Below are 26,556 nucleotides of genomic sequence, written 5' to 3'. Positions count from 1 at the left end.
GTTCAGAGACTCTGGGTTCGCGCCCAGGCTCTGTCGTAACCGGCCGCGACCGGGAGGTCCGTGGGACGAAGCACAATTGGCATAGCGTTGTCCGGGTTAGGGAGGGCTTGGCCGGTTGGGATATCCTTGTCTCATCGTGCACCAGCGACTCCTGTGGCGGGCCGGGCGCAGTACACGCTAACCAAAGTTGCCAGGTGCACGGTGTTTCCTCCGACACATTGGTGCGGCTGGCTTCCGGGTTGGATGGCGTTGTGTTAAGAAGCAGTGCGGCTTGGTTGGGTTGTGTATCGGAGGACGCATGACTTTCAACCTTTGTCTCCCCCGAGCCCATATGGGAGTTGTAGCGATGAGACAAGATAGTAGCTACTAACAATTGGATATCACAAAATTGGGGAGAAAAAGGGGGGAAAAAGGGGGAAAAAGAAGGAAAGAAAAGAAGTGGTTGTTGTCAAAATAACATCCCATTAATTGTAGAGTAGTGAATATCCATAAATGAAAAGGACTATTGAAAGGTGGTAGTACAGTAGGAACATAAGAGGGCCTTGGGCCTTCTTGTCTTTCCAAGGACAATGTATTTAAACCTTCCTCCTCAAGTAGCCCCACACAACACAAGTAAACCAGATTTAACTTCTCAACTAATCATCAAGGCCTTGATTGATGATCATGTGGGGCTAAAACACTCAAGGAGTTGATAAACACTGGCATAGGACATGCTACATTGAACGTCAACCTGGGACCGATTATACCTTGTTCTAACATGCACCTTTGAACTGATCTTGACCACATTCTGATTGTGTTCACATTTTTAAGCCCTGTTTATAACTGGTGCTAACATGCACACTTTGTCTTGATCTGGTCTGCATTTTTAAACAGGTTAGACAATTCTTATTTTTTATTATTATTATTTTTTTTAACCCTTATTTAACTAGGCAAGTCAGTTAAGAACAAATTCTTATTTACATTAACGGCCTACCCTGGCCAAACCCGGACGACGCTGGGCCAATTGTGAGCCGTCCTATGGGACTCCCAATCACAGCCGATCTCCCTGACCACCTCCAAAGGTAGGCATTGTGTCTGGATATTAATCAAGTGTAAACAGATCTGGATGGTCAAACCACTTAAATAATCCTTATAACAGCTTCTAAAATCATTGACAGGTAGCACCATTGACTTATGCCATCATTCATTTTCTTAAAATAAATACATCATATTATTTGGAAGAATATCAGTCTAATCATTTTCACATTTTAATGTAGACCCGAAAACTTTTAAAAGACACATTGTGATCAGATCTTCCTGTCCACCTCTGTAGGTATTCAGGCACGCATTGTCTTGATCTCTTACAGGTGTAGACGGATCTGTACAGTGCAATCATTTAAAACATAATTATCCTGTCCTCCAAAATCATTGACAGGGGACACTACTGACTTATGGCTAGGGCTGTTGCGGTGACCATATTACCGCCACACCGGCGGTCACGAGTCATGAAGACAGTCAAATTCCATGTGAGTAATGACGTTTTAGTCACAGCAATTAGGCTTCTTCAAGCTCTGATGCTGCTGATGGTTTTAGTAGCCTTCCAAACTTGCTAACTGCCTGGTACTCAGCACTTTTGTACCTCTAATCACACTGACACCAATGCAAATGTATTCAAAAATGTAATCAAAGACTTCATGAGAGACCATGAGCTCATGTTGCACAACATTTCTATAGGCTATGCAATTGCGCAAGAAAACAGTGATGGCCTCTATTAAAAAGAAGAGGTTCCCATCAGCTTTCTATAGGCTTGGCCTACTTGATTTATTCTTATATACATCATATATATATATATATATATCATTCTTAAGTGATTTTTATTTTTTATTTTACCTTTATTTAACTAGGCAAGTCTGTTAAGAACACATTCTTATTTTCAATGACGGCCTAGGAACAGTGGGTTAACTGCCTGTTCAAGGGCAGAATGACAGATTTGTACCTTGTCAGCTCGGGGATTTGAACTTGCAACCTTCCAGTTACTAGTCCAACACTCTAACCACTAGGCTACCCTGCCACCCCAATTTTGTGATAAGCTAATATTGTCACCCATCAGACTATTCTTGATTTAATCTTGTCTTTACATATACTAAATAATATATGTGCGAAATTTGTTTAGATTTAGAATGGACCATTATCATGTATCGGTCTTGAAACAGGGGTAGGCAAAAAAAACATGTCATATATGCACTTAAATAGTGAATGGAGGATGCTTTTCCCATGGTACATTTTCATGCCAGCCAGGTAGGCTATACTCCTGTTGTAAAGAGAAGCAATGTACTTAATATTAGGAAAGTTGAGAAATAAATATAGTAGGCCTCGCCTATAGAAAGCTGATGGGTTCCTCCTCTTTTTAATAGAGGCCATCAAAACCCTTTTCTCACGCAATTGCATAGCCTATAGAAATGTTGTGCAACATGGTCTCTTAAGAAGTGTTTGATTCGATTTTAGATGACATTTGCATTGATGTAAGAGTGATTAGAGGGACAATAGAGTGCTGAGTACCAGGCAGTTTGCAAGTTTGGTAGGCTACTAATGACCATCAGCAGCATCAGAGCTTGGAGAAGCCTAATTACCGTGACTAAACCGTCATTACTCGTGACCGCTGGTGTTGTGGTAATGCAGTCATCGTAACAGCCCAAGCCCTGTATTAATGTCCTATGGTGCAATAAAAATAAAATGTACAAATTTCAAGACATCACATTATTATCCCACTCTCCTAATGATCTAACAGTCATTATAATTAAAAAGTAACTAATGGACAAGCTAATAGATTTCTAAAAATAATGTGTCTAATTTCAGAGGTTTCTTCATTAAAGAAGAAGATGTGTATGAGAGAAAGTCATAGAACACATATTTATTATGGCCATTAGCCACTACTGAGTTGGCAGATCGATATGAGTTCTGAATTAATCGAGGACGTTATTTGAAGAAGGGGTATTTGGGACACTCGTTAGTCTAAAAATGCCGTGAGAGATTGTTATACTAGTGACTTTCCATGTTCGTGACTATACATGATCTATCAGTAGAAGAGATCAGTCATTGGTGACCTACCTTGCTATGCCCTCCAAATTATCCTTCCTTTGGACACAGAAAGAAAATACAGTAAATTAACGCAGTTTTAAGAACTTACAATGCATGCCACCACTCAATATAACATGAAATGGACACTAAGGACATTAGTTTTGCACAACCTCCAAAATCTCGATCTATATAATTGTCCTGTACCAGAGAATAACAGTGAAAAACAGGACTAGGCCTATAGATAAATAAGTAAAACTGTATGAAAATATTTAGACACTATGTTTACATTTCAGATCATTTAGGATCACGTTACAAGAGGAAGCTAAGGTAGAGTCTTAGCAATACAACTATATTAATAATGCCGTTAGGCTCTATGAGGCAGTTAACATGAGATTAGATGCTTATTCAGTCATCAATTAGCTATTATGACAACTGTTATTTCTAATGACAATATTATATTAAGTCCTATAACAGACATTTCACTTAATGTATATTTTGACCAAGAAAAAAAAAATCAGTGAGGAAATAGACAGTTAAGATAGGACCAAATGACATCTGTGTTACCTCACAGATTGTTATCCTGTTTGGGTGCAGGAATCCAGTTTTCCATGGAAACCAATGTCTCCAACTCAGGGTAATGTAAATCATGCAAACTAAAAAAACAAAACAAATCAAGTTGAACAAATCATATGGTGAGGATACAAATGCACAAATTAATTGATAAATCATGAAGAAACTCACACTGTACATGTTGGGTTGATAACATGAATGCAACACTTGATCAAACAAAAACACATTGTAGCATGTGATAGAGAAATGGTGAGAGTTTCACATGCATATGTAGGATCTTCATTTGATCCCCCTGTTACAGGAGAACTTCCCTGTATGCAGGAAATGTCAAACGTGCAATGTATTTGAGGTTTAAAAAGGTTTAAGGTTTGTAATTTCCACTTTGAAATGCCAAACTTGATTTTCAAAATTTATCAACCACTACAAAAATTCACATAAAAATGCAAATGTACTGTTGCTGCAGGATTATTTTCCTGCTGTTGCAAACTGGCTCAAATTAAGATCCTACATATGTTTCCATAAATGTACGAAAGTACTTGCCTGAAACAGGGTAATGAGATGACCGTTTCGTAGAATCTCCATGTAGAAATGAGGTCCTCTCTGATTGGATTGGTGGCATAGTATCGCCAGGCAGACTGCACAAGAAGAAAACAATACACTTTTTGTAAGGAAAGTCACCTTACAGTTTTTTCCATGTTTGTGTGTACCAGTTGCCAATTAAAACCCCATGCTGTTTTTTTTATTGTATTTTTAAATCATCACTGTATGTCTAAAATACAGGACCAGTCAAAAGTTGACACACACCTACTCATTCCAGAGGTTTTCTGTATTTTTTCTACATTGTAGAACTCACATATGGAATCATGTGGGAACCAAAAAAAGTGTAAAACAAAGAAAAATATATTTTAGATTCTTCAAAGTAGCCACCCTTTTACTTAAGAAAAACACTTGAATGAGTAGGTGTCCAAACTTTTGAATGGTACTGTATATGTTGTTATTTTTTAAATTTAACCAAACTAGGGAAGTCAGTTAAGAACAAATTCTTATTTACAATGACAGCCTTCTGCGGCCAAACCCTCCCCTAACCCGGATGACACTGGGCCAATTGTGCATACAGCCCGGGATCGAAACCGGATCTGTAGGGATGCTTCTAGCACTGCAATGAAGTGCCTTAGAATGCTGTGCCACTCGGTTCACTATGTGTGTTAATTTCATGACTATAATTCCAAATATATTTTTAGAATTTATTTCCCTGAGCCTCCTTCTGCCATTGAAATGCTCAGACTGTGTGGGCGTGTTGATAAAATACTTACATACACAGCCCTGATTGTTTAGACGAGTGGTCACCAACCTTTTCTGAGTCAAGATCACTTTCTGAGTCAAAATGTAAGCCGAGATCTACCTCTGAGATGGTTTTTAAAACACGACTTAAAAAGCGTAAGCCTATGCAACATTAACCAATTAAAAAGAATTCTGGAGCAATGAGGTTTGAGCAGTAAGCTATAGGCCCAATACATTATCACTGCATATTATCTATGCTTGAATTGCCCTGCCGATGTTATTCTTCTCAGACCATTCTGAAATTAAATGAAACCATTTTAGGTATATGGCCACACTGGTAATAGATCATTTGTTGTATTACTTGTGGGGCACAGCTAAATGACCGTAATAATTTGCTTATTTTTTTTACTGGACTGAAGGTCTGCATCTGATGGTCAGTCTGAGTGGAGCGAGGGAGCAGCGGTGAGGCTGCCTCTCACCCGACTCACTGTCCCTGTGCTCTCCCTTCTTCGCTGAGAAGAAGGGACACAGTTTTCCATCTGATTGTGAAACTCAAGTCGCACGACATTATTTCTGCCTCATGCACAAATTCATGTTGCTACTCCAATGATCAGAGAAAGTGAACTATTCCTCGATATTAAAAAAGACACGGGCCACAATTAATAACAACGTAAGCTTATCAAAACACTTACTCATTCATTGCAGCTGCAGTTCTGGTTGTAGCGTGAGTGGAAGTTGGGAGAACGCACATTTTATGGCTTATAAAACTTTTGAACAAAGTGTTGACAGTGCTAAATAACAACTTAAACATGAACTTACTTGTAAAGATGGCGCCGAATATCATGGCCAATTGTGCTATTTAGTCGTTTTTTGCGTAACTTTTTTTTGTTTATCTTATTGTGTACAAAATGTTGCTGCTACCGTCTCTTATGACCGGAAAAACTTCTGGACATCAGAAAAGTGATTACTCACTGCGGACTGGAAGAAACTGGTAAGACTATCTTACCAACGGGGCATTAAATATCTTGTGTTTCACCGTGTCGTGGCGACGACACGGATAATATAGAGCTGGCTGGGTTTTCCGTGCATCGGCAGGACAGAGCAGCGACGTCTGGTAAGACGAGGGGCAGGAGTGTGTGTCTATTTGTCATTAACAGCTGGTGAGGAATGTCTACTATTAAAGAAGTCTCGAGGTATTGCTCGACTGAGGTAGAGTACCTAATGATAAACTGTAGGCCGCCTATCTTCCAAAAGAGTTTGCATCTGTATTATTCGTAGCCGTCTACTTATCACCACAAAATAAAGCTTGCACGAAGACCGCTCTCAACCAATTCTATAAGGCCATAAGCAAAGAAGAAAATGCTCACCCAGAAGCTGAACTCTTAGTGGCCGGGGACTTGCAGGCAAACTTAAATCCGTTTCACCTAATTTCTACCAGCATGTCACGTGTAACAAGAGGGAAAAAAAACTCTAGACAGCCTTTACTCCACACACAGACACATACAAAGCTTTCCCCCAATCTCCTTTTGGCAAATCTGACCATAATTCTATCCTCATAATTCCTGCTTACAAGCAAAAACTAAAGCAGGAAGTACCAGTGACTCGCTCAATACAGAAGTGGTCAGATGACTCGGATGCTACACTACAGGACTGTTTTGCTAGCACAGATTGGAATATGTTCCGGGATTCATCCAATGGCATTGAGGAATACACCACCTCAGTCATCGGCTTCATCAATAAGTGCATTGATGACGTCGTCCCCACAGTGACTGTACGTACATATCCCCACCAGAAGCTATGGATTAAAGGCAACATCCGCATCGAGCTAAAAGCTAGAGCTACCGCTTTCAAAGAGCGGGAGACTAATCCGGATGTTTATAAGAAATCCCGCTATGCCCTCAGACAAACCATCAAACAAGCAAAGAGTCAGGATTAAGATTGAATCCTACTACACAGGCTTTGATGCTCGTCGGATGTGGCTTGGCTTGAAAACTATTACGGACCACAAAGGGAAACCCAGACACGAGATGCCCAGTGACGCGATCCTACCAGATGAGCAAAATGCCTTTTATGCAAGCAACACTGAAGCATGCATGAGAGCACCAGCTGTTCTGGTTGACTGTGTGATAACGCTCTTGGTAACCAATGTGAACAAAAACCTTTAAACAGGTCAACATTCACAAAGCCGCTGGGCCAGACAGATTACCAGGATGTGTACTCAAACATGCGCGGACCAACTGTCAAGTGTCTTCACTGGCATTTTCAACCTCTCCCTGACCGAGTGTAAAACCTACATGTTTCAAGCAGACCACCATAGTCCTTGTGCCCAAGGATGCGAAGTAACCTGCCAAAATGATTACCGCCCCATGGCACTCTCGTCGGTAGTTATGAAGTGCTTTGAAAGGCTGGTCAAGGCTCACGTCAACAACATCTTCCCAGACACTGTAGACCCACTCCAATTCCAACAGCATACCTCCCCAACCGATCCACAGATGACGCAATCTCAATCGCACTCCACGCTGCCCTTTCTCACCTGGACAAAAGGAACACCAATGTGAGAATGCTGTTCATTGACTACAGCTCAGCATTCAACACCATCATGCCCACAAAGCTCATCACTAAGCTAAGGACTCTGGGACTAAACACCTCCCTCTGCAACTGGATCCTGGACTTCCTGACGGGCCACCCCAGGTGGCAACAACACATCTGCCACGCTGATCCTTAAAACCTGTTAGGGATAAGGGGCAGCATGTTCACATTTGGATGAAAAGCGTGCCCAGAGTAAACTGCCTGCTACTCAGGCCCAGAAGCTAATATATGCTTCTGGGCCTATTTGGTTAGAAAACACTCTGAAGTGTTCCAGAACTGTTTGAATGATGTCTGTGAGTATAACAGAACTCATAAGGCAGGCAAAAACCTGAGAAAAATCCACCAGGAAGTGGGAAATATGAGGTTTGTAATTTTTCAAGTTCCTTGGGGTCCACATCACCAACAAACTATTATGGTCCAAACATACCAAGACAGTCCTGAAGAGGGCACAACAAAACCTTTTCCCCCTCAGGAGACTAAAAAGATTTGGCATGGGTCCCCAGATCCTCAAAAGGTTCTACAGCTGCACCATCGAGAGCATCCTGACCGGTTGCATCACTGCCTGGTATAGCAACTGCTCGGCATCTGACCGTAAGTCGCTACAGAGGGTAGTGCGAACGGCCCAATACATCACTGTGGCCAAGCTTCCTGCCATCCAGGACCTATATAATAGTCAGAGGAAAAATCATAAAATTGTCAGAGACTCTAGTCACCCAAGTATAATTATAATTATAGACTGTTTTCTCTGCTACCGCACGGCAAGCGGCACCGGAGCGCCAAGTCTAGGACCAAAAGTCTCCTCAACAGGTTCTACCCCCAAGCCATAAGACTGCTGAACAACTCATAAAATCGCCACTGGACAATTTACATTGACACCACCCCCCTCCCTTTTGTACACTCGCTGTTTGTTAGCTATGCATAGTCACTTCGCCCCCGCCTACAAGTGCAGATTACGTCAACTAGCCTGCACCCCCGTAAACTAACTCGGTACCGGTGCCCTCTGTATATAACTTCATTATTGTTATTCTTACTGAGTTACTTTTATTATTAATTTTATTTAAGTCTACTTTATTTAAGTCTACTCTTATTCTTGAACTGCACTGTTGGGTAAGGGCTTGTAAGTAAGCATTTCACGGTAAACGTCTGCTCTTGTTGTATTCGGCGCATGTGACAAATAACATTTGTCAGCTCTATTGCTGTATTTGTTGAGTCTCTCTCGTCATGTATTTTTAATTGTACTTTTTCTCCCCAATTTTATGATAGCCAATTGGTTTATAACCCCAATTGGTAGTTACACTCTTGTCCCATCGCTGCAAATCCCCTACAGACTCGGGAGAGGCAACGGTAGAGAGCCATGTGCCATCCGAAACACAACCCTGCCAAGTCGCACTGCTTCTTGATACACTGCTCCCTTAACCCGGAAACCAGCCACACCAATGTGTCGGACGAAACACAGTCCAACTAGCGACCGGAGTCAGCTTGCAGGCACCTGGTCCGCCAAAAGGAGTCGCGAGAACGCGATGGGACAAGGAAACCTTGCCGAAGACCAAAACGTCACAAAATGTTGTCATGATATATGCACAAACTGTTCTGAACTGTTTTAGACGGGAAGCATGCGGACGCCTTTATGCATCCTCCTTTTTGAATTGGTATTCAAATAAAAGATTGGCCAGGATAATCAGATCAGATTACACTTTTTTTTATTTTTTTATTTTTTACAAACAGCTCTTACACAAAGAGGGTATTATCATAGTTTTCACAATTTCAGAGTTCTTTTGACCTCGTAGTGTGGAATTATAATTAAAATCACGTTTTTGACAGTACCTTTAAGGAAATCACTAGTCAGTACTTTTGTCTATATAATACCACCACTATGCCTATGCAGTGGGAATTAATGTCAGAGGCCCCACAGGGTTTAGTCTTTGATCCGCTGTCATTTTTCCATTAATGCGATATGCCAGATCTAACCTGTTTTCTCAAGTCTCCCCAGCGAGCACATTTGGTTCCTTAGAATTTGTGGAAGCCGGTGTTTTTTGGTTCTGTGAACAAAACCCTCAAGTTTCCTGACCGGAAAAACGGAATGTTTTTGATACATTCTGAGAACAAAAGCTAACATTCCAGACAGTCTTGTTAACATTTGTTTTTAGGTTGAAGGTGGGTTCTGTGTACATTTAATTAACGAATGTATAGGTCTGAGAATGGAAAGGATAGGTGATTAAATAACATTCTGAGAACATTCTTTAAACGTTGTGAAAGTTTTGATATCGTTAATATTAAACTTTTTCTTAGTACTCCGAAAACCTTTTGAATAACAATTTGTTTGAACTGTCGCTGAATGTTTCATTAAGATTTTTAATAACACTGCTGGCTTATTTTGGATAATTGTTTTTAACTCCAAGCACAGAGACATAGAGATACAGAGTAGGGCTGGTAGGTGCCAGGATTCATAACCATACAGGCAGGATAATCATATATGTGCCTAGGGAGGCAACCGCAAGTGTACACTCAGAATCTGCCCCAGTTTGAGATATACTGTCTCTTTACTTAATCAAAGTTATAGGGATTTAGGTTGTGCCAGTAAAATATATCCCTTCATAATACAACATGCCCCTTTTCTCTCAAGGAGTTTCATTCAGACACTGTATGCCATAACCATTAAGGGATTTTTGTATGTGTGAGAGGCATTCCACCTTTACTGTTACTGTAGTCTCACCTGAATAAGCCCAGCAGCTGGATGCCTACGCTTCTCAAAGTGCTTCTGTCTGTGCTGCTCCTGGACCTTCAAAGCTAAGCCTGAGCCCAAGATGCCCTAGGGGGGAGACAGGCAGCATTCATTAACTATCGTTCCCATTGTGGAAAAGACAGCATCAAAGGTTCAATGCAATCGTTTTTATCTCAATATATCATATAATTTCTGGGTAACAATGAAGTACCTTACTGTGAATGTCTTCAACAAAAATTGCTTCTTAGTAAAGAGCAATTTCTCAAGCAAGAAATGAAGCTGAAAACTAGCTGTTATTGGCAGAGCGGTTTATAACTCATTAGCCGCCTGGTGATGTCACCAAGGAGGCCAAAATTCCATTCCACTAAAACAGGCAAAAATGTAATGCAGTCTTTTCAAACTGCTATTACACAAAAATGTATGAACATTTTCACAATATTATTCCAAACTCAGCGTGAAAATATATATAATACAGGGGAAATCATGTTTTTGATTACACTGGGCCTTTAATCAACTATTGATCGCCTTTGTGAAGCCACTGAGTTTACCAAGTTTACACATAGCCTAATGAACACACACTTTATATCAAATACTCTATGTATCCATGACGGAAACAGACCTTATTCATCAATAAAATACCACTTCTTCATTTTGAGGATTCAGTCACCTAATCCTTGAAGCATGACAACTGGGTAAATAAGTGGTCTTACTATACAGTACATCATTAATCATTATTTTAACATTCGAACAAATTGACACTGGCGTGGTATAGAATTTGCATCTTGATGTACAATTGCGAAACAAATGCATGTGTAAAGTATGTGATAATTCATACATTTCACAATAATGTAATCATGGACTAACCCCAAGAGATTTTACTTACTGCAGGCAAAGCGAAGAAGGACACTCCAATGAGAGCAAAAGTGCCAGCTAACAGTCTCCCAGCCCACGTCTTTGGGGTTTTGTCCCCATAACCAATGGTGGTCAATGTGATCTACGTACAGGGGAGAGAGACATGATCTTCATACACGGCGCCATGGAAACTGAAGAAATGTACAAAATGGTTGGTAATGTGAATGTTGCTGTATTTGTAAAGATGCGGGTAGGATCTTGATTTCAAAGTTAAAAGTTGACAAGTGTGACATTGCCAGCTGGTATTGTAGTTCCTAATGTTTTGTACACTCCGTTTCTCAAACTTGGTCCTGCCCCCCACATTCTCTCAAGATGCTGAAAGAAATACATCAAATTTCTCCACTCCTGTGCCCATGTCAAAATGTACATTTGGTGTATCATTTTACTGTAAGAAATGCTTAATTCTGCAGGAGTTAATATTAAGGCAATGTGAGCTGTTATAGACCTACAGTCAGTGTCCAGATTTCAGATTCTATTTAACTCATCTGAACAGCAGGCTACAGCTCCCTTGATGTGCCATAAGCCTTTTTGAAGTCCCCGTCTTGTGACTGTGGAATTTGTATAGCACCTCACAATCATCACACACAATATAGCTGGCACTGCCTAGCATCCTCTTTTACCATTTCACCAAATCTTTACCAAAAATGTGTTTTCTTTCTGACCCTCTCTTTCCTTTATTTTCAACTCTCCATTTCACAGCTTTTCAATTCCGACATTGTCCTTTTCGCCTCTGTGAATAACGTTAACTTTTTAATGCCGTTCCCAAAAGCATTCGGCGATTGGCGTGTAGGCCTTTTTGGCGCGCGTACAGTTAGGCCCTAAAACTTAGGCTTACGCACTAATGCCAGGTAGTCTAAAATAATGAAAGAAAGACGTAAATGTAGACTATACTGTAGATATAATTTGCATAAAAATGAAACATTTATAGATTTTTTTCAAGGTATTTTTTTCTCTTTATCCCACCTGCCCTTCATCCACAAAATATTTCATGATCCTAAACCCACCCGCTACGCGGTTATCCGCGGGGACTGGGGGTTATGAGTCAACCCGCGGGGACTGGGGGTTATGAGTCAACCCGCGCATTACTAAACAAGCAAACGCGCTCTCTAGGAAACATATGGTTCTTAGAACTTTTTGTGCAACCTGGGAATATACCAGTTGGCTGATATTCTCTTTTAAAACAAAGACCTGGGCAGGTACCAACTACGGGTCTTTCTACAAATACATACCAGGCCCCACCACAGAGCGTCGGCATACGTGTCAAAGTCCTGGGGTTCGGGCTTAATGGTGGGGCTATCAGTATCCGACACCTCCATGGTGACATCATCCTTCTCCACCAGGTACACCAGGAAGGAGGCCAGAATGAGGGACAGGAAGCCAATGTACCAAGCGGTGATCAGCTCCTAAAAGCCAGTCACACAGAAACATACAGTTCTGATGTGTATTTAGGGACGTGAAGCACTCTGAACTTTACAGATTGAAATACAATACCAGTCAAAAGTTTGGACACACCTACTCATTCAAGGGTTTTTCTTTATTTTTACAATTTTCTACATTGTAGAATAATAGTGAAGACATCAAAAATATGAAATAACACATATGGAATCATGTAGTAACCCCCCAAAATAATCCTTAGCAATGTACACACAATACCCCATGAAGACAAAGCAAAAATAGGTTGACATTATTGCAAATGTATTAAAATAAAAAAACGAAAACCGAACATACTTATTTAGATGAGTATTCTTTGCTATGAGACTCGAAAAAATTAGCTCAGGTGCATCCAGTTTCCATTGAGATGTTTCTACAACTTGATTGGAGTCCACCTGTGGTAAATTCAATTGATTGGACATGATTTGGAAAGTCACACACCCATCTATATAAGTTCACATGTCAGAGCAAAAACCAAGCCATGAGGTCGGAGGAATTGTCCGTAGAGCTCCGAGACAGGATTGTGTCGAGGCACAGATCTGGGGAAGGGTACCAAAATATTTCTGCAGCATTGAAGGTCCCCAAGAACACAGTGGCCTCCATCATTCTTAAATAGAACCACCAGACTCTTCCTATAACTGGTCACCTGGCCAAACTTAGCAATCAGGGGAGAAGGGCCTTGGTCAGGGAGGAGACCAAGAAACCGGTGGTCATTCAGACAGAGCTCTAGAGTTACTTTGTGGAGATGGGAGAACCTTCCAGAAGGACAACCATCTCTGCAGCAATCCAACAATCAGGCCTTTATGGTAGTGTGGCCAGACGGAAGCCTTTGCTCAGTAAAAGGCACTTGACAGCCCGCTTAGCGCTTGCCAAAAGTCACCTAAAGATTCTCAGGCCATGAGAAACAAGATTCTCTAGTCTGATGAAAGCAATTCTGTACTCTTTGACCTTAATGCCAAGCGTCACGTCTGGAGGAAACCTGGCACCATCCCTACGGTGAAGTATGGTGGTGGCAGCATCATGCTGTGGGGATGTTTTTCAGCAGCAGGGACTGGGAGACTAGTCAGGGTCGAGGGAAAGGTGAATGGAGCAAAGTACAAATCAAAATCAAATCAAATTTATTTATATAGCCCTTTGTACATCAGCTGATATCTCAAAGTGCTGTACAGAAACCCAGCCTAAAACCCCAAACATCAAGCAATACAGGTGTAGAAGCACGGTGGCTAGGAAAAACTCCCTAGAAAGGCCAAAACCTAGGAAGAAACCTAGAGAGGAACCAGGCTATGTGGGGTGGCCAGTCCTCTTCTGGCTGTGCCGGGTGGAGATTATAACAGAACATGGCCAAGATGTCCAAATGTTCATAAATGACCAGCATGGTCGAATAATAATAAGGCAGAACAGTTGAAACTGGAGCAGCAGCACGGCCAGGTGGACTGGGGACAGCAAGGAGTTATCATGTCAGGTAGTCCTGGGGCATGGTCCTAGGGCTCAGGTCCTCCGAGAGAGAGAAAGAAAGAGAGAAGGAGAGAATTAGAGAACGCACATTTAGATTCACACAGGACACCGAATAGGACAGGAGAAGTACTCCAGATATAACAAACTGACCCGAGCCCCCCGACACATAAACTACTGCAGCATAAATACTGGAGGCTGAGACAGGAGGGGTCAGGAGACACTGTGGACCCATCCAAGGACACCCCCGAACAGGGCCAAACAGGAAGGATATAACCCCACCCACTTTGCCAAAGCATAGCCCCCACACCACTAGAGGGATATCTTCAACCACCAACTTACCACCCTGAGACAAGGCTGAGTATAGCCCACAAAGATCTCCGCCATGGCACAACCCAAGGGGGGGCACCAACCCAGACAGGATGACCACATCAGTGAATCACTCAGGTGACGCACCCCTTCCAGGGACGGCATGAGAGAGCCCCAGTGACTCAGCCCCTGTAATAGGGTTAGAGGCAGAGAATCCCAGTGGAAAGAGGGGAACTGGCCAGGCAGAGACAGCAAGGGCGGTTCGTTGCTTCAGAGCCTTTCCGTTCACCTTCCCACTCCTGGGCCAGACTACACTCAATCATATGACCCACTGAAGAGATGAGTCTTCAGTAAAGACTTAAAGGTTGAGACTGAGTTTGCGTCTCTGACATGGGTAGGCAGACCATTCCATAAAAATGGAGCTCTATAGGGGAAAGCCCTGCCTCCAGCTGTTTGCTTAGAAATTCTAGGGACAATTAGGAGGTCTGCGTCTTGTGACCGTAGCGTACGTGTAAGTATGTACGGCAGGACCAAACCAGAGAGATAGGTAGGAGCAAGCCCATGTAATGCTTTTGTAGGTTAGCAGTAACACCTTGAAATCAGCCCTTGCTTTGACAGGAAGCCAGTATAGGGAGGCTAGCACTAACTGAAGTTTATTTAGTACTTTATCCGTGTAGCCGGAAAGTAGAGCATTGCAGTAGTCTAACCTAGAAGTGACAAAGGCATGGATTAATTTTTCAGCATCATTTTTGGACAGAAAGTTTCTGATTTTTGCAATGTTACGTAGATGGAAAAAAGCTGTCCTTGAAATGGTCTTGATATGTTCTTCAAAAGAGAGATCAGGGTCCAGAGTAATAAATTAGCAAACATTTAAAAAACTGTTTTGCTTTGTCATTATTGGGTATTGTGTGTAGATTGATGAGGGGAAAAAACAATTGAATCAACTTTAGAATTAAGGCTGAACCCTAACAAATAGTGTGAAAAGTCAAGAGGTCTGAATACTTTCTGAAGGCACTGTAGATGGAGTTGGATCAGGGCACTTTCTCTGATGGAATTATGAGGACTTCATGACTTACATAGATGGAGTTAAATGAGGACACTATAAATTACATCTCCAAATCCGGTACTGGAGAGCTACTGAGTAAATTAAAACGCATTAAAACACATTGTCCTAAAGGAAACCCTGCTCTGTGGGAGGAGATGGAGTAAATGTTTATGGACACCATACCTTACTGTGGGAGTAGATGTAGTAAATGTTTATGGACACCATACCTTACTGTGGGAGTAGATGGAGTAAGTGTTTATGGACACCATACCTTACTGTGGGAGTAGATGGAGTAAGTGTTTATGGACACCATACCTTACTGTGGGAGTAGATGGAGTAAGTGTTTATGGACACCATACCTTACTGTGGGAGTAGATGTAGTAAGTGTTTATGGACACCATACCTTACTGTGGGAGTAGATGTAGTAAGTGTTTATGGACACCATACCTTACTGTGGGAGTAGATGGAGTAAGTGTTTATGGACACCATACCTTACTGTGGGAGTAGATGGAGTAAGTGTTTATGGACACCATACCTTACTGTGGGAGTAGATGGAGTAAGTGTTTATGGACACCATACCTTACTGTGGGAGTAGATGGAGTAAGTGTTTATGGACACCATACCTTACTGTGTGCATAGATGGCGGAGCCCAGTAGTTTCCAGGTGCCTCCACGGCGGTCCATGCGGAGCATGCGCAGAATCTGCAGGAAGCGCAGACTGCGCAGGGACGTGGCAAGCACATTGCCTTGGTTACGTACAGCAACCACCGGAACCGAGGCAATCAGCACAAAAATATCTACCAGAGAGAAAATGAAAAGATTCATAAACCAATTGTCAATTTGTATAACATAGGGAAGGTTTCCCAGACACAGATTAAGCCTAGTGGAGAATCTCTATTGAACATGCTTTTTAGTCTAGAACTCGGGTTAATCTGTGTCTGGGAAACCAGCCTATAGTTGTATATTTAACTCATAAGTCTACAATATCAACCAGATCAACCAGATATAAAGAATTCTGTGTGAGAGGATGATTGTGTTCTGAAAAGTTCTGGGTCGTATTCATCAGGGTTCATTAGGGAAACCAGCCCATAGATGTATATTTCGCTGATAAGTCTACAATATCACATAGATATAAAGAATGCTGTGTTAGTGGATGATTGTGTTTTGAAAAATCATGGGTCATGTTCATTAGGGCACGCAACAGCAGAAAATGTTGTAAAACCTTTTGCATTTGAGCATTTGTTATTGGACAAGTCCAGGTAGTCCCAGCCAGTAGTCCCTGTTCCAGTCCATTTTTCTTCCTTTTGGTGCCTAATGAACACAACTCTGGATGTAGTGCCAACCGGTTGCTCCGGTTAGTCCTTATTTGACAGGGAATATCTGTATTTACTATTTAAAGACATGGCTGTGTAGTAGTATATTTTAGTAATTAGCTAAAGGGCTTACTACACTGTACGTCAGGTTCAGTCTTTTACGCTTATGACATGTCATACTGGGCGATTTGACCAAATACAAATCTTGATATCAACCTGGCCAGATTGTACAATTTGCTTGTCAACTTCAGCAGTGTATTTGATCTGCGCATGTCCCTCCCTCTAATCTTAAAGTATATGCGAGTAAAGTGAGATTGTCAAAACTGAAAGCATGCATCTTAGAAACAGTTTTCAAAACCAAACTTTATATGTCCGAACTTGGCTTATTCGCTGTGGTAGAATGTTTATTTTGATTGGCGATTTTGTGCACGTATCAAAATCCCATCAGGTAGCCTGATTTCAGATGTGTCATGTAAACAAGTTTATTAGGGAAATTGTTATTCTTGCAAAGCATGTTAACGTTTAAATCAAACTATTATATTCATCTGACTGTGCATACTCAGTGCCACCCATGTTCCAACAGGTCAGGCACAGGGATCGGTTCGTAACACCAGCCACACTACATGATAATGGCTCAATATTTCTGACACTGACAGAACTTTGTCGGAGCCTACAACTGCACGTAGTGGTGCTTCATTGGCAAACCTAAACCCTGTCACACTGAACAAGCCAAGATATCCGACAATCGTTTACGACCTAAGAATTTGCCCACGTGGACATTTTTGTCTGGGACGGCAACATCGTAGCACAAGACAGCTAAAATTGTACTTAAGGGATTTTGTAACAGCATTTTAAATTCGATTGAGTGTATATGCATTTTGTACTTAACATTTTCAGATATGGCCCTGACTAATAATGAATAATAAGTAATAGTAGTAAATGGTAATTATAATTACGTGCACTGCAAATAATCGAGGACTAAAAATGAAAGACATGCTAAATCTGTTTCTTTGGATGAAGAGACTGCTGCGCTCTTAATATGGTACTGGTAAAACCAAAAGTATTCTGCACTTCCCCCAGCTCACCTAAAATACATAATGGCTTGCGGGCAAATTTGAGCCGCCCCCTCCATCCTTTGTATCTGGAGCAACAGCCTGCCGACCATATTCTCAACCCAAACTCTGTTCCGAAGACAAATATGGTGGATGTTTCCTGAGAAAGTCAAACAAGACAAATAGAATACCTTCAGTATCATCAAATCAAATGTTGCTATCATTATGCATTATTATGCATTATTATGCATTAAATTAATTAGTACATATTATTGCAATTGGACCCAATATTAAAATGTGTTGTATTTATGATGTATGTATTTCAATATTGGACTTTTGTGCATTTATTTACAAGATAAATCTTCAAACTTACCAATATAACAAGCCAATGGCCGGAGGCCTTTTCGTGTTCTTTGAAAGTTGTTAGTATGGCCAATATCAAACATCCCAGCACAATCAAAAATCTGCAAAGACAGAAAACTAGAACAGTTCACAATAGATTCAGGAGAATATATGGCCAGCCATTTGACACCAAAGGCAGCCCATATGCTGCAATAAGAAAGTATGCTTCATTAGTAAATGGAATTGTATTTTTATGAACAATAATTGTCTACAGTAAACTCAATTTGAGACTGTATTCCGTCCGACCTTTTTGCCATTTTGTAATCACAAAGCCATGCCACTAGGGGGACATCAATCCTTTCTAATGTGAGGGTTTATAGAAATCTCTGCTTTATATATCCCCTAAATAAACAAAATTAATGGAGTGGAGAGGTTCCCAGATCCTCAAAAACACCACATTTGACCACAAAACGTGTATTTTATCTAAAATGTTTTAAACAATTGTAAACAGACTTAGTATCTCATTAACTGACTGTCGTCTTTAGAGAACTGGAGCACATGTTCAAATGATATACACAACTGAGGTTCACACAGAAGATACTCATCAATATTCCCTTACATTTGTAGATATTAATTAGTCGGTCCTGTAGGTATGCTGATTTGAAACCGGATTGGTCCATTTCACTTCTGTCTCTTTTTTAGTTGAAATTGTAAAGTGAAACAATACAACTCAGTTTGGCTCAGTGAGGGGTTGGAAGTTGTCACTCCCGGATGCCTGCTACCCACTGTGTACAGTTCTAGCTACCTACAGTCAGGAAGTGTTGCTACGGTAGCCCACAGTGTTTCTCTATCAATTACCAGGGGAACCAATTCAGCTACAACTTATCGTGTTCTAGCCCAGTACTAACACACCTGTTACAACTGATCAACTAGTTCTAACAAGCCCAGAACTAACACACCTGTTACAACTGATCGTGTTCTAGCCCAGCACTAACACACCTGTTACAACTGATCATGTTCTAGCCCAGTACTAACACACCTGTTACAACTGATCGTGTTCTAGCCCAGTACTAACACACCTGTTACAACTGATAGTGTTCTAGCCCAGTACTAACACACCTGTTACAACTGATAGTGTTCTAGCCCAGTACGAACACACCTGTTACAACTGATCGTGTTCTAGCCCAGTATTAACACACCTGTTACAACTGATCATGTTCTAGCCCAGCACTAACACACCTGTTACAACTGATCGTGTTCTAGCCCAGTACTAACACACATGTTTCAACTGATCGTGTTCTAGCCCAGTACGAACACACCTGTTTCAACTAATCAACTAGTTCTAACAAGCCCAGTACTAACACACCTGTTAAAACTGATCGTGTTCTAGCTCAGTACTAACACACCTGTTTCAACAGATCAACTAGTTCTAACAAGCCCAGTACTAACGCACCTGATCGTGTTCTAGCCCAGCACTAACACACCTGTTACAACTGATAGTGTTCTAGCCCAGTACTAACACACATGTTACAACTGATCGTGTTCTAACCCAGTACTAACACACCTGTTACAACTGATCAACTAGTTCTAGCCCAGTACTAACACACCTGTTACAACTGATCGTGTTCTAGCCCAGTACTAACACACCTGTTACAACTGATCGTGTTCTAGCCCAGTACTAACACACCTGTTACAACTGATCGTGTTCTAGCCCAGTACTAACACACCTGTTACAACTGATCAACTAGTTCTAGCCCAGTACTAACACACCTGTTACAACTGATCGTGTTCTAGCCCAGTACTAACAAACCTGTTACAACTGATCAACTAGTTCTAACAAGCCCAGTACTAACGCACCTGATCGTGTTCTAGCCCAGCACTAACACACCTGTTACAACTGATCGTGTTCTAGCCCAGTACTAACACACCTGTTACAACTGATCATGTTCTAGCCCAGTACTAACACACCTGTTACAACTGATCGTGTTCTAGCCCAGTACTAACACACCTGTTACAACTGATCATGTTCTAACCCAGCACTAACACACCTGTTACAACTGATAGTGTTCTAGCCCAGTACTAACACACTTGTTACAACTGATCGTGTTCTAGCCCAGTACTAACACACCTGTTACAACTGATCGTGTTCTAGCCCAGTACTAACACACCTGTTACAACTGATCGTGTTCTAGCCCAGTACTAACACACCTGTTACAACTGATCGTGTTCTAACCCAGCACTAACACACCTGATCGTGTTCTAGCCCAGTACTAACACACCTGTTTCAACAGATCAACTAGTTCTAACAAGCCCAGTACTAACACACCTGATCGTGTTCTAGCCCAGTACTAAAACACTTGTTTCAACTGATCAACTAGTTCTAACAAGCTCAGAAGTAACACACCTGTTTCAACTGATCAACTAGTTCAATCCCAGTGCTAACACACCTGTTTTAAATGATCGTGTTCTAGCCTAGCACACCTGTTTTAACTGAACGTGTTCTAGCCCAGTACCAACACACCTGTTACAACTGATCGTGTTCTAGCCCAGTACTAACACACCTGTTACAACTGATTGTGTTCTAGCCCAGTACGAACACACCTGTTTCAACTGATCAACTAGTTCTAACAAGCCCAGAACTAACACAACTGTTTCAACTGATCAACTAGTTCTAGCCCAGTACTAACACAACTGTTTCAACTGATCAACTAGTTCTAGCCCAGTACTAACACACCTGTTCCAACTGATCATGTTCTAGCCCAGTACTAACACACCAGTTACAACTGATCGTGTTCTAGCCCAGTACTAACACACCTGTTTCAACTGATCAACTAGTTCTAACAAGCCCAGAACTAACACAACTGTTTCAACTGATCAACTAGTTCTAGCCCAGTACTAACACACCTGTTACAACTGATCATGTTCTAGCCCTGTACTAACACAACTGTTTCAACTGATCAACTAGTTCTAGCCCAGTACTAACACACCTGTTTCAACAGATCAACTAGTTCTAGCCCAGTACTAACACACCAGTTACAACTGATCGTGTTCTAGCCCTGTACTAACACACCTGTTTCAACTGATCAACTAGTTCTAGCCCAGTACCAACACACCTGTTTCAACAGATCAACTAGTTCTAGCCCAGTACTAACACACCAGTTACAACTGATCGTGTTCTAGCCCAGTACTAACACACTTCAATTTAACTAAATTAATAATCACCAAACCCAAGGTTAGTTAAATCAGGTGTGAAATAGTGCAGGGAGGGGCCAGCTGAGTATAAGACTGTATCATCTGCATATAAATGAATGAGAGAGCTTCCTACTGCCTGAGCTATGTTGTTGATGTAAATTGAGAGGAACGTGTGGTCTAGGATCGAGCCTTGGGGTACACCCTTGGTGACAGGAAGTGGCTGAGACAGCTGATGTTCTGACTTTAAACACTGCTATCTTCAAGAACAGTAGTTAGCAAACCAGGCTAAAGACCTCTCAGAGACACCAATACTCCTTAGCCGGCCCACAAGAATGGAATGGTCTACTGAAAATAATCATGGCCTCTAAACCTTCAAGCTGCATTCTGGACCCTATTCCAACTAAACTACTGAAAGAGCTGCTTCCTGTACTTGGCCCTCCTATGTTGAACATAATAAACGGCTCTCTATTCACAGGATGTGTACCAAAGTCACTAAAAGTGGCAGTAATAAAGTCTCTCTTGAAAAAGCCAAACCTTGACCCAGAAAACATTTTTTTAAACTATCGGCCTAAATCGAATCTCTCATTCCTCTCAAAAATGTTTAGAAAAAGCTGTTGCGTAGCAACTCATTGCCTTCCTGAAGAAAAATTATGTATACGAAACGCTTCAGTCTGGTTATAGACCACATCATAGCACTGAGACTGCACTTGTGAAGGTGGTAAATTACATTTTAATGACGTCAGACCGAGGCTCTGCATCTGTTCTCGTGCTCCTAGACAGTGCTGCTTTTGATACCATCCATCACCACATTCTGTTGGAGAGATTGGAAACCCAAATTGGTCTACACGGACAAGTTCTGGCCTGGTTTAGATCTTATCTGTCGGAAAGATATCAGTTTGTCTCTGTGGATGGTTTGTCCTCTGACAAATCAACTGCAAATTTCGGTGTTCCTCAAGGTTCCGTTTTAGGACCACTATTGTTTTCACTATATATTTTACCTCTTGGTGATGTCATTCGGAAACATAATGTTAACTTTCACTGCTATGCAGATGACACACAGCTATACATTTCAATAAAACATGGTGAAGCACCAAAATTGCCCTTGCTGGAAGCCTGTGTTTCAGACATAAGGAAGTGAATGGCTGCAAATGTTCTACTTTTAAACTCGGACAAAACAGAGATGCTTGTTCTATGTCCCAAGAAACAAAGAGATCTTCTGTTGAATCTGACAATTAATCTTGATGGTTGTACAGTCGTCTCAAATAAAACTGTGAAGGACCTCGGCGTTACTCTGGACCCTGATCTCTCTTTTGACGAACATATCAAGAATGTTTCAAGGACAGCTTTTTTTCCATCTACATAACATTGCAAAAATATGAAACTTTCTGTCCAAAAATTATGCCGAAAAATGTATCCATGCTTTTGTCACATCTCGGTTAGACTACTGCAATGCTCTACTTTCCAGCTACCCGGATAAAGCAATAAATACACTTCAGTTAGTGCTAAACACGGCTGCTAGAATCTTTACTAGAACCAAAACATTTTATCATATTACTCCATTGCTAGCCTCTCTACACTGGCAAGGCAAGGGCTGATTTCAAGGTTTACTGCTAACCTACAAAGCATTACATGGGCTTGCTCCTACCCAATTTTCTGATTTAATCCTGCCATACATACCTACACGTACGCTACGGTCACAAGACGCAGGCCTCCTAACTGTCCCTAGAATTTGTAAGCAAACAGCTGGAGGCAGGGCTTTCTCCTATAGAGCTCAATTTTTATTGAATGGTCTGCCTATCCATGTTAGAGACGCAGACTCGGGCTCAACTTTTAAGTCTTTATTGAAGACTAATCTCTTTAGTAGGTCCTATGATTGAGTGTAGTCTGGCCCAGGAGTGTGAAGGTGAACGGAAAGGCACTGGAGCAACGAACCACCCTTGCTGTCTCTGCCTGGCCGGTCCCCCTCTCTCCACTGGGATTCTCTGCCTCAAACCCTATTACAGGGTCTGAGTCACTGGCTTAATTGTGCTCTTCCATGTCGTCCCTAGGAGGGGTGCGTCACTTGAGTGGGTTGAGTCACTAACGTGATCTTCCTGTCTGGGGGGCACACATCTTTGTGGGCTATACTCGGCCTTGTCTCAGGATGTTAAGTTGGTGGTTGGAGATATCCCTCTTCTGGTGTGGGGGCTGTGGGTGGGGATATATATCCTGCCTGATTGGCCCTGTCCTGGGGTATCGTCGGATGGAGCCACAGTGTCTCCCATCCCCTCCTGCCTCAGCCTCCAGTATTTATGCTGCAGTAGTTTATGTGTCGGGGGTCTAGGGCCAGTCTGTTACATCTGGAGTATTTCTCCTGTCTTATCCGGTGTCCTGTGTGAATTTAAGTATGCTCTCTCTAATTCTTTCTTTCTCTCTAGGAGGAGATACTCTGAATGATCGGCTATGAAAAGCCAACTGACATTTACTCCTGAGGTGCTGATCTGTTGCACCCTCAACAACCACTTTGATTATTATTATTTGACCCTGCTGGTCATCTATGAACATTTGAACATCTTGGCCATGTTCTGTTATAATCTCCACCCGGCACAGCCAGCAGAGGACTGGCCACCCCACATAGCCTGGTTCCTCTCTAGGTTTCTTCCTAGGTTTTGGCCTTTCTAGGGAGTTTTTCATAGCCACTCCTCAGAGCCTGGTTCTTCTCTAGGTTTCTTCCTAGGTTTTGGCCTTTCTAGGGAGTTTTTCATAGCCACTCCTCATAGCCTGGTTCCTCTCTAGGTTTCTTCCTAGGTTTTGGCCTTTCTAGGGAGTTTTTCCTCACCACCGTGCTTCTACACCTGAATTGCTTGCTGTTTGGGGTTTTAGGCTGGGTTTCTGTACAGCACTTTGATATATCAGCTGATGTAAGAAGGGCTTTATATTTAAATTTGATACTATCAAAAGCTCAATAACAATAGCAGCACAACATTTCTTAGAATCAAGGGCAATGGTGCCATCATTGAGGACCTTTAAGGTTGCTGTGACACATCCATAACCTGAGCGGAAACCAGATTGCATACTAGCAAGAATACTAGATCTTTCCAACACTTTTGATAAACAGGGCAAAATAGAAATAGGCCTATAACAGTTAGGATCATCTTGATCTCCCCTTTAAATAAAGGATGAACCGTGGCTGCCTCCCAAGCAATGGGATCCTCCCCCGAGAGGAGAGACAGGCTTGGTGATGATAGGGGCAGCAACCTTAAAGAAGAAAGGGTTTAAACCATCTGACCCAGATATTTTTTTGGGGTCAAGTTTAAGGAGCTCCTTCAGCACCTTGGACTCAGTGACTGCCTGCAGGGAGAAATTTGTGGCGGGGCAGGGGGAAAAGAGGAGCATTGGTGCTAGTAGCATTAGAAGGGGTGGGAGATGAGGAAATGCTGGATGGGCAAGGAGGCATGGCTGAGTCAAACAGGGTGTCAGCAGTCTTTGTTCAAGGTTTCAGGCTTGTAACTTTCAAAACAAATAAGAAATATCAGTTTTAGTACAGGGACAAAGTCTTGGGAATTCGTGTTTGCGCGCACGATGAAGAAAGGACGCACCTGTTTCCTATTGAACATACTTCTTTCCATAAGAAATATTATAGTTTGATTACATTTTAGGGTACCTGAGGAGTAAATAGAAAAATATTTTGACTTGTTGAATAAACTTTTAGGGGTAGATTTTCGGATTTCTTTCCCTGCATGTTGAACGAGTGGATTACTTAGATCGATGGCGCCAACTAAACTGACCTTTTGGGATATAAAGAAGGATTTTATCTAACAAAACAACACTACACGTTTAAGCTGGGACCCTTTGGATGACAAATTAGAGGAAGATTTGCAAAAGTAAGTGAATATTTAATGTCACACCCTGGTCTTAGTATTTTGTGTTTTCTTTATTTATTTGGTCAGGCGAGGGTGTGACATGGGTTTTGGTATGTGGTGTGTTTTGTCTTGGGGTTTTTCATAGGTATTGGGATTGTGGTTTAGTGGGGTTTTCTAGCATAGTCTATGGCTGTCTGAAGTGGTTCTCAATCAGAGGCAGGTGTTTATCATTGTCTCTGATTGGGAACCATATTTAGGCAGCCATATTCTTTGAGTGTTTCGTGGGTGATTGTTCCTGTTCCTGTGTTAGTTTGCACCAGTTTAGGCTGTTTCGGTTTTCACGTTACGTTTCTTGTTTTGTAGTGTTTGTGTTTAGTTGTTTTATTAAACATGAATCTAAATAGCCACGCCGCATCTTGGTCCGACTCTCCTTCACATAAAGAAAGCCGTTACAGAATCACCCACCACAACAGGACCAAGCGGCGTGGTGAAGGGCAGCAGGAGCAACAGCAGCAGCAACAGAGGCAGCAGCAGGAGAAGCAACAGAGGCAGCATCAGCAGCAGCAGTGGGAGAGGCTGCACTATTTGGATAAATGGACTTGGGAGGAGATCCTTGATGGAGAAGGACCCTGGGCACAGCCTAGAGAATATCGCTGCACCAAACAAGAACTGGAGGCGATGAAAGCGGAGAGGCGCTGGTATGAGGAGGCAGCACGGCGACGCGGATGGAAGCCCGAGAGTCAGCCCCAAAAGTTTATTGGGAGGTGACACACAGGAAGTGTGGCGAAGCCAGGTAGGAGACCTGCGCCAACTTCCTGTGCTTACCGGGGGGCGAGAGAGACCGGGCAGGCATCGTGTTATGCGGTGGAGCGCACGGTGTCCCCAGTGCGGGTGCATAGCCCGGTGCAGTACATTCCAGCTCCGCGTATCGGCCGGGCTAGAGTGAGCGTCGAGCCAAGTGCCATGAAGCCGGCTCTACGCATCTGGTCCCCAGTGCGTCTCCTTGGGCCGGCTTACATCGCACCAGCCTTGCGCACGGAGTCCCCGGTTCGCCTGCATAGCCCAGTGCGGGCTATTCCACCTCGCCACACTGGCAGGGCGACCGGGAGTATTCAACCAGGTAAGGTTGGGCAGGCTCGGTGCTCAAGAGCTCCAGTGCGCCTGCACGGTCAGGTCTACCCAGTACCACATCCACGCACCAGCCCTCCGGTGGCAGCTCCCCGCACCAGGCTTCCTGTGCGTGTCCTCGGCCCAGTACCAAAAGTGCCAGCACCACGCATCAGGCCGACAGTGCGCCTCGCCTCTCCAGCGCTGCCAGAGCCTTCCTCCTCTCCAGCGCTGCCGGAGTCTCACGCCTGTTTAGCGCTGCCAAAGCCTTCCGCCTCTACAGCGCTGCCGGAGTCTCCCGCCTGTTCAGAGCTGCCAGTCTGCAAGGAGCTGCCAGTCTG

The 26,556-nt window shown here is 42.5% G+C and overlaps 1 protein-coding gene across 1 annotated transcript in view; it reads right to left on the bottom strand.

Annotated features, from left to right (window-relative positions):
* The window catches only part of kcnq3 (potassium voltage-gated channel, KQT-like subfamily, member 3), a 155,522-nt gene that overhangs the window by 26,810 nt on the left and 102,156 nt on the right, over window positions 1-26,556 (bottom strand). Inside the window, exons 2-9 of the mRNA XM_064928523.1 lie at window positions 18,106-18,196; window positions 17,766-17,892; window positions 15,992-16,164; window positions 12,361-12,534; window positions 11,103-11,213; window positions 10,211-10,306; window positions 4,164-4,262; window positions 3,088-3,110 (exon numbers count right to left, since the gene is read on the bottom strand). Of these exons, the coding sequence (XP_064784595.1) occupies window positions 3,088-3,110; window positions 4,164-4,262; window positions 10,211-10,306; window positions 11,103-11,213; window positions 12,361-12,534; window positions 15,992-16,164; window positions 17,766-17,892; window positions 18,106-18,196 (894 nt within the window). The remainder of the gene's footprint in view (window positions 1-3,087; window positions 3,111-4,163; window positions 4,263-10,210; window positions 10,307-11,102; window positions 11,214-12,360; window positions 12,535-15,991; window positions 16,165-17,765; window positions 17,893-18,105; window positions 18,197-26,556) is intronic.

The sequence above is a fragment of the Oncorhynchus masou genome, chromosome 3, assembly GCF_036934945.1.
Source record: "Oncorhynchus masou masou isolate Uvic2021 chromosome 3, UVic_Omas_1.1, whole genome shotgun sequence".
Classification (NCBI taxonomy): Eukaryota; Metazoa; Chordata; class Actinopteri; order Salmoniformes; family Salmonidae; genus Oncorhynchus; species Oncorhynchus masou.
This window is presented reverse-complemented; position numbering and strand designations above follow the sequence as displayed.